General features: G+C 59.4%; 1 protein-coding gene across 1 annotated transcript in view; it reads right to left on the bottom strand.

Moving 5' to 3' along the window:
* Positions 1-1,478: 1,478 nt before the first annotated feature.
* The window catches only part of NUAK2 (NUAK family kinase 2), a 28,813-nt gene continuing 22,262 nt past the window's right edge, over positions 1,479-8,029 (bottom strand). Inside the window, 5 exon segments of the mRNA XM_074528078.1 lie at positions 1,479-2,583; positions 3,325-3,457; positions 4,088-4,176; positions 4,179-4,206; positions 6,646-6,711. Of these exon segments, the coding sequence (XP_074384179.1) occupies positions 1,520-2,583; positions 3,325-3,457; positions 4,088-4,176; positions 4,179-4,206; positions 6,646-6,711 (1,380 nt within the window). The 3' untranslated portion in view covers positions 1,479-1,519.

Here is an 8,029-nt window from a genome sequence, read left to right as displayed (position 1 = left end):
AGGGACAAGGACACAGGGACAGCCCCATGCCAGCAGGAAAGGGACAGGGATGCAGGGACAAGGACAGGGACACAGGGACAGGGACACAGGGACAGGGACAGCCCCATCCCAGCAGGAAAGGGACACAGGGACAGCAGCCCCTCCCTCACCCCCAGCAATCACAGTGACAACTCAGCTTTACCGTTTGCTTTAATTTAATGTTTTTCTCCAGCCCGTGCTGTAGCAAGGAGGGAAAACACAGCAGCCACCCCAGAGAGGGGAGAGGGCAGCGAGCACTCGTGGCAGCAGCGCAAGGGAGCCGTGTGTGACACGAGGACACAGCCACCTCCCCAAAAACACCCCTGGACGGCCTCTGAGGAGCCAGACACATCCCGTGCTGCTGCCCTCCAACCAGCCTGGGCAAAGGCAATGAATCAATAAATCAATAAATCAATAAATAAACTCACGGTGCCTCACCAAAAGCACCTTTTTTTTTTTTGATTCTTTTTTCTTTTTTCCCACATTACAATGAGAGATGTTGGCATCACAGCATTTCCCAGCCTGGGCTTTTGGCCACGTCCAGTTCTCAGCGCTCAGGAGAGGGCAGAGCCATGGCCTGGGTGCCCCCAGCACCCCCCAAAGCCCACGGGCAGCACCTTGGAGCCCTCACCAGCACCCTGCTACATCTGCAGCTTGTTTGAGGTATATCACCCACCCCTCCTTTACCTTGTGCAGCCAAAAAACAGTGCAAAAAAAAACCCAAAAAAATCCCCCCACCCCATTGCTTTCACCCCCGTGATGAGATGAGACTGTTTGAGAGGGAAGGACGGCAGCGAGGAGCCCCCAGCCCCTCCTTGGGGACAACTTTGGGGGTTTTGGTCCATTAAATGTCCTGGCCCTGGGGCATCCCCTGCCCTGAGGCTGCCAAATCAATCCTGGGATGTGGATCAGCAGCACCGGCAGCCCCGGGAGGGAAGAGAAAAAAGGAAAAAAAGGGAAGGAGAAGGTGGGAAAAGGGGGAAAAAAGGAAAAGCAGAAAAGAAATAATGGAAGGGAAAAGGGAAGGAAAGGAAGGAGGAAAGAGGAAAGGAGAGGAAAGAGGAGAGGAGAGGAAAGAGGAGAGGAGAGGAGAGGAGAGGAGAGGAGAGGAGAGGAGAGGAGAGGAGAGGAGAGGAGAGGAGAGGAGAGGAGAGGAGAGGAGAGGAGAGGAGAGGAGAGGAGAGGAGAGGAGAGGAGAGGAGAGGAGAGGAGAGGAGAGGAGAGGAGAGGAAAGGAAAGGAGAGGAAAGGAAAGGAAAGGAAAGGAAAGGAAAGGAAAGGAAAGGAAAGGAAAGGAAAGGAAAGGAAAGGAAAGGAAAGGAAAGGAAAGGAAAGGAAAGGAAAGGAAAGGAAAGGAAAGGAAAGGAAAGGAAAGGAAAGGAAAGGAAAGGAAAGGAAAGGAAAGGAAAGGAAAGGGGAAAAAGGGAAAAGGGAAAAGGGAAAAGGGAAAAAGGAAAAAGGAAAAAGGAAAAGGAAAAAGGAAAGGAAAAGGAGGGCTCAGCTCAGCTTCCCCCCGACGGCACAGCCCGCCGGTAGAGCTCGGTGCCGCTGTCACACCCCGCCAGGGACGCGCTGCGCTCCGCCAAGGGGCTGCGGCAGTGGGTGACAGTCCAGCGCCGCAGCCGCCGCCCTTCCTCCCGCTCCTCCTCCTCCTCCAGCCGCAGCAGGCTCTCTGCGGACGCGCAGCCCCGCATGGCGGCCCCGGGGGCGCGGCGGGCCGGCAGCTCCAGCTGCTCGAAGGACTCCGTGGACAGGATGCTGTCCTCGCTGACGGCGCTGCCGGGCCGGGCGCGGGGCCCCTGCGGCAGCGACACCTCCCCAAAACCCCCGATTGCGCTCTCGAGGGGGGTCCCGGCGGGCTCGGCGCTGCCCCCCGAGGAGGAGAATTTGCCGTTGTGTTTGAGGATTCCTTTCCTGCGGGCCGGCAGCCCCTGCGGGGCCGGGCAGGGCTCGGCGAACACGGGCCCGTCCAGGTCCAGGCTCGCCGCGTCCAGAACATCCCCGGACTCGCTGCACTCCAGGGACGAGTAATAGCCCGACTCCCTGGCCGAGGGCTTCTTCAGGATTCCCTTCCTGGGCGCTGCCGCCGCTGTTCCGGGGGGCTGCAGGAGCCGGGACAGCCCCGCGGGGGGACCCTCGCCACCCTCCCCGGGGCTGGGCGCCTTCTGCTCCACAGAGTTCCTCTTCTTCAGGATGCCCTTGGGCCGCTTGAGGACGGACTTGGAGGGGTTCTCGGGCCCCGGGGGCGCCTCCTGAAGGGCGTGCGAGATGTCGTTCTCCTTCTTGGACTTCTTGAGGGAGCGCTGGCGCTCCAGGGCCGCGCCGGGCAGGTGCTGCTTGAGGAAGCAGCGCACCTTGGAGCCGTTGTCCAGCAGGGGCCGGGAGGAGCGGCGCAGCCACTCGGCCACCGAGGCCAGCGGGGACTCGCTGTCCCGCAGCAGCTCCTCCTGCTCGCCCAGGGCTGTTCTGTAGCCCCAGTTGACCCACCAGTGCGTGGCGATGTCCTCGATGGTGGCGCGGCGCTCGGGGTTCACCATCAGCATCCAGCGGATCAGCCCGCAGGCGTCTGCGGGAGGGACAGGAGGGGACACGGGGAGGGACAGGTCAGGCATGGCAGGGGACAGGTCAGGCATGGCAGGGGAAATGGGGAAGGGACACGGGGAAGGGACAGGGACAGGTCAGGCATGGCAGGGGACACGGGGAATGGACAGGTCAGGCATGGCGGGGGACACGGGCACAGGAGGGGACACGGGGAAGGGACGAGGACAGGTCAGGCATGGCAGGGGACACGGGGGAGGGACAGGGACAGGTCAGGCACAGAAGGGGACAGATCAGGCATGGCAGGGGAAATGGGGAAGGGACAGGTCAGGCACAGGAGGAGACATGGGGAGGGACAGGAGGGGACACGGGGACGGGACGGGACAGGTCAGGCACGGGAGAGGACACGGGAAGGGACAGGAGGGGAGATGGGGAAGGGACAGGGACAGGTCAAGCATGGCAGGGGACACGGGAAGGGACAGGAGGGGAGATGAGGAGGGGACAGGACAGGCACAGAAGGGGACACAGGGAAAGGACAGGTCAGGCATGTAAGGGGACAGGGGAAGGGACAGGAACAGGTCAGGCACAGAAAGAGACATGGGGAAGGGACAGGTCAGGCACAGGAGGGAAGATGGGGAGGGACAGGAAGGGACATGGGAATGGGACAGGTCAGGCACGGGAGGGGACACGAGGAAGGGACAGGGAGAGGTCAGGCATGGGAGGGGACACAGGGACGAGGACACACACAGGGGGACGGGGGTGTCCCTACCTGAGAGCTTCGTGGGCTCCCGGTAGTCGCCGCTCGTGATCTGCTTGACCAGAGTTTTGTAGTCGTGGCCATCAAAAGGCATCGTGCCGTGCACCAGGATGTAGAGCAGCACACCCAGGGACCAGCTGTCCACCTGAGAAAGGGACACAGGAGCCTGGAGGGGACAGCAGGACCCGGCTGTCCTGGTCCCCACCCCACCAATGTCCCATCAGGACTCCCAGGATGGCAGCAGCCCCAGGGAAGGGACAGAGTGTGGGGCAGCACCCCAGCACACCTGTCACAGACATCTTTTATGAAAAATCCTTTCCTTGGGATTTTTCCTCCTGAGAAGCTGAGAGGCCTCAGGAACAAAATGCAAACATTGATTATCTGCTGCTGTGGAATGCAACAGGTGCATCTGGGATTGGTCTCATGTGGTTGTTTCTAATTAATGGCCAATCACAGTCAGCTGGCTCGGACAGAGAGCCTGAGCCACAAACCTTTGTTATCATTCTTTGCTATTCTATTCTTAGCCAGCCTTCTGATGAAATCCTTTCTTCTATTCTTTTAGTATAGTTTTAATGTAATATATATAATAAAATAATAAATCAGCCTTCTGAAACATGGAGTCAGATCCTCATCTCTTCCCTCATCCTGGAACCCCTGTGAACGCCATCACACACACCCAGCAATCCCCCAGTGCCGGGTTTAGGGCTCCTGTTACCCCAAAATGCACTGGGAACGCCCCAGAGCCATCCCCGCCCCGCAGGAGGGCAGCACCCACCTCGGGGCCCTTGTAGGGGCGCCCGTTGATGATCTCGGGGGACGCGTACAGGGGGCTGCCGCAGTACGTCTGCAGGAGCTTGTCCTGCTGAACACGTTGGACAGCCCGAAATCTGCGATCTGGGGGGCAAACACACCTGTCAGCCAGCAGCAATGGCCCCATGCCCAAAGTCCCCTTTCCCAAAGTTCCCTTTCCCAAGGTCCCCTTTCCTAAAGACCCATTTCTCAAGATCTCCTTTCTAAAGTTCCCCTTTCTCAACAAAGTTCCCCTTTCCCAAGTCCTCTTTCCCAAAGTTTCTCTTTCCCAGGTTCCTCTTTTCCAAAGCCCCCTTTCCCAAAGACCCCTCTCCCAAAGCCCCCTTTCCCAAGTTCTTCTTTGCCAAAGCTCCATTTCCCAAAGTTCCCTTTTCCAAAGCCCCCTTTCCCAAAGTCCTTTTTCCCAACGCCCCCTCTCCAAAGTTCTCCTCTCCCAAAGCCTGCTTTCCTAAATCCCCTTTCCCAAAGTTCCTCTTTCCAAGTTCCTCTTTCCCAAAGCCCCCTTTCCCAAGTTCCCATTTCCCAAAGCCCCCTTTCCTAAAGTCTCCTTCCCCAAAGGCCCCTTTCCCATAGCCCCTCTCCCAAAGTTCCCTTTCCCAAAACCCCCTTCCTCAAGTTCCTCTTTCTCAAGTTCCCCTTTCCCAAAGCTCCCTTTTAAGTCCCTTTTCCCAAAGTCTCCTTTCCCAAAGTCTCCTTTCCCAAAGCCCCCTTTCCCAAGTTCCCCTTTCCCAAATTCCCCAAGGCTCCAAAGCTCCTGGAGCCCTCCAGGGATGACCCTGCTCCCAACCAGGGCTGCCCTTGGCTCTGAACCCCCTCAGTCTGCTTCTCCACCCCTGATCTTGCTCCTGCTGCTCTCTGCCTCCCAAAAACATCAATTCAGGAGCTGCCCTGCGGCCCTGGCAGCGGGAGCAGAGCAGGAAGGTGAGGCTGGAAAGGCTTCCAGGCTCCCCTGCAGGGGAGCAGAATGGGAAAGTGAGGCTGGAAGCGCTTCCAGGCTCTTCTCTAGAGGAGCAGAGCAGGAAGGTGAGGCTGGAAGCGCTTCCAGGCTCCCCTGCAGGGGAGCAGAATGGGAAAGTGAGGCTGGAAGCGCTTCCAGGCTCTCCTCTAGAGGAGCAGAGCAGGAAGGTGAAGCTGGAAGCGCTTCCAGGCTCTTCTCTCGAGGAGCAGAGCAGGATGGTGAGGCTGGAAAGGCTCCCAGGCTCCCCTGCAGGGGACCAGAATGGGAAAGTGAGGCTGGAAGCGCTTCCAGGCTCTTCTCTAGAGGAGCAGAGCAGGAAGGTGAGGCTGGAAAGGCTTCCAGGCTCTCCTGCAGGGGAGCAGAATGGGAAAGTGAGGCTGGAAGCGCTTCCAGGCTCTCCTCTAGAGGAGCAGAGCAGGAAGGTGAGGCTGGAAGCGCTTCCAGGCTCTTCTCTAGAGGAGCAGAGCAGGAAGGTGAGGCTGGAAGCGCTTCCAGGCTCTCCTCCAGCTCATTCCCAGCCACCCCAGGCTGCAGCGGTCCCCACCTCGCCCAGGTGCTCATTATCCTCATTAGAGCTGGCACATCCCCGCCACCAGGAGCTTCCCTGGCTGCCCTCGAGCTCCCAATTACTAAATTATCCCTGGTGGAGATAAGCCCCGTTATCAGTGACCGCAGGGATGCCCAGGCCAGGCTGTGCCCTTCCTCCCTGGGCAGAAATCACCACTGGGGGAGCTGGGATTTCCTGGCAGGAAAAGAGCCAGCGCTGATCTGGGCATTCAGAATTTGAGAATTTGGCCTTCTCATCCAGCCAGTGCTGATCTGGGCATTTAGAATTTGAGAATTTGCCCTTCTCTTCCAGCCAGTGCTGATCTTGGCACTCCGAATTTGAGAATTTGCCCTTCTCTTCCAGCCAGCGCTGATCTGGGCATTCAGAATTTGAGAATTTGCCCTTCTCATCCAGCCAGCGCTGATCTGGGCATTCAGAATTTGAGAATTTGCCCTTCTCATCCAGCCAGTGCTGATCTTGGCACTCCGAATTTGAGAATTTGCCCTTCTCATTCAGCCAGAGCTGATCTGGGCACTCACAATTTGCCCTTCTTTGCCAGAGCTGATCTTGGCACTCCGAATTTGAGAATTTGCCCTTCTCTTCCAGCCAGTGCTGATCTGGGCACTCACAATTTGCCCTTCTTTGCCAGAGCTGATCTGGGCACTCAGAATTTGAGAATTTGCCCTTCTCATCCAGCCAGTGCTGATTTGGGCCCTCACAATTTGCCCTTCTTTGCCAGTGCCACTCAGAATTTGCTCTTCTTTGCCAGTGCTGATCTGGGCACTCAGAATTTGAGAATTTACCCTTCTCATCCAGCCAGCACTAATCTGGGCGCTCAGACTTTGCCCTCTTATCAGCAGATAGGATCTGATAAAGCCAATATCAGTTATGGCTCCACCACATCTGCCAGGCTCTGCCAGCTCTCCACAGCATTCCAGGGGTGCCAGAGCTCAGTGCCCCGAGGGCACTGAGGCCCTGTGGGCACCCCCAGGCTGGGCAGCTCCCCCTGGCCCCTCACCTTGATGTTGCCGTTGGCATCCAGCAGGATGTTCTCCAGCTTCAGGTCCCGGTGCACGATCCCGTTCTGCGGGAAGAGAAGGGGTTAATGCGGGCAGGGCGGGAGGCTGGGAAAGTCCTGCACGCCTGGAGGTCACTGCCGGGCAGGGCAGGGCAAACTGGAGCCACAAACAGCCCGGGCGTGGCCCTGGCATGGGTGGCCCAGCCTGGGTGGCACCAGCTGGGCAGCGGGAGCAGGGAGGTGCCAGCACCTCCTCCATTGTCACCAGCTGTGCCAGCACGCCGTGCCAGCCCCACCTGGGCACAGCTCCTGCTCGGGCAGAGCCTGCTGTGCCCAGAGGAGAGAGCTTTCAATCTGGTTTGGGGTCAGGAGCTGCTCTGCCACCCCCTGCTCCCACCGAGGGCTGGGGCACAGCCTTGGAGTGTCCTACAGGGAGACCCTGGGGCTGGAGGGTCCTGCCGGGGCTCCATCCACATCTGGGGAGGGTCCTGTCAGGAGGGTCCTGCCAGGGCTCCATCCACACTTGGGGAGGGTCCTGCCAGGAGGGTCCTGCCAGGGCTTCATCCACACACAGGGAGGGTCCTGCCAGGAGGGTCCTGCCAGGGCATTGTCAACAGCCCCAGGGAGGGTCCCGCCACGGCTCCACACACAGGGAGGGTCCTGCCAGGGCATCACCCACACCTGGGGAGGGTCCTGCCAGGGCATCATCTGCAGCCCCAGGAGGGTCCTGCCAGGGCTTCATCCACACACAGGGAGGGTCCTGCCAGGGCATCACCCACAGGCTGGGGAGGGTCCTGCAGCTTCACACTCCAATCAGGAACAGAATAGGTGACCCAATCAGGACAGGTGACCCAATCAGGACAGGTGACCCGAACAGGACAGGTGACCCAGGCTTGGCTTCCAGCCCCGAGGGCAGCTCTGGGCGTCTCCGTCTGCTCGGGAGGGAGGGGAGGTGACAGAGCCAGGCCGGGCTGGGAGGGGAGGTGACAGTGGCAGGCCGGGTTAGTCACCCTCACACCGCAGCAGCCAAGAGCTCCCAAAAGCTGCCGGGGCACTGCCACGCCCTCGGGACTGGAGGCAGGATCAGCCCTTGCGTGGGGAAGGTGCAGAGACACGAGCTGCTCTCAGCTCCCGTGGGGCTGCAGGGAGGAGAGCTGGGGAGCACGTCCAGCCAGGAAAACATCAGGAGGAGGGCTCGGGAACCCATCCCATTGGGAAACCATCGGGAAGAGGGTTCAGGAGCCCATCCAGCCCAGAGTCCATCGGGAGGAGCACCCAGAGCCCATCCCACAGGGAAACCATCAAGAGGATGGCTCAGGAGCCCATCCAGCCAGGAAACCATCAGGAAACCATTGGGAGAAGGGTTCAGGAGCCCAGCCAGCCA

The sequence above is a fragment of the Zonotrichia albicollis genome, chromosome 28 (assembly GCF_047830755.1).
Source record: "Zonotrichia albicollis isolate bZonAlb1 chromosome 28, bZonAlb1.hap1, whole genome shotgun sequence".
Taxonomy (NCBI): domain Eukaryota; kingdom Metazoa; phylum Chordata; class Aves; order Passeriformes; family Passerellidae; genus Zonotrichia; species Zonotrichia albicollis.
The sequence above is the reverse complement of the archived record's forward strand: the minus strand, read 5'-3'. Positions and strand labels throughout refer to the sequence as shown.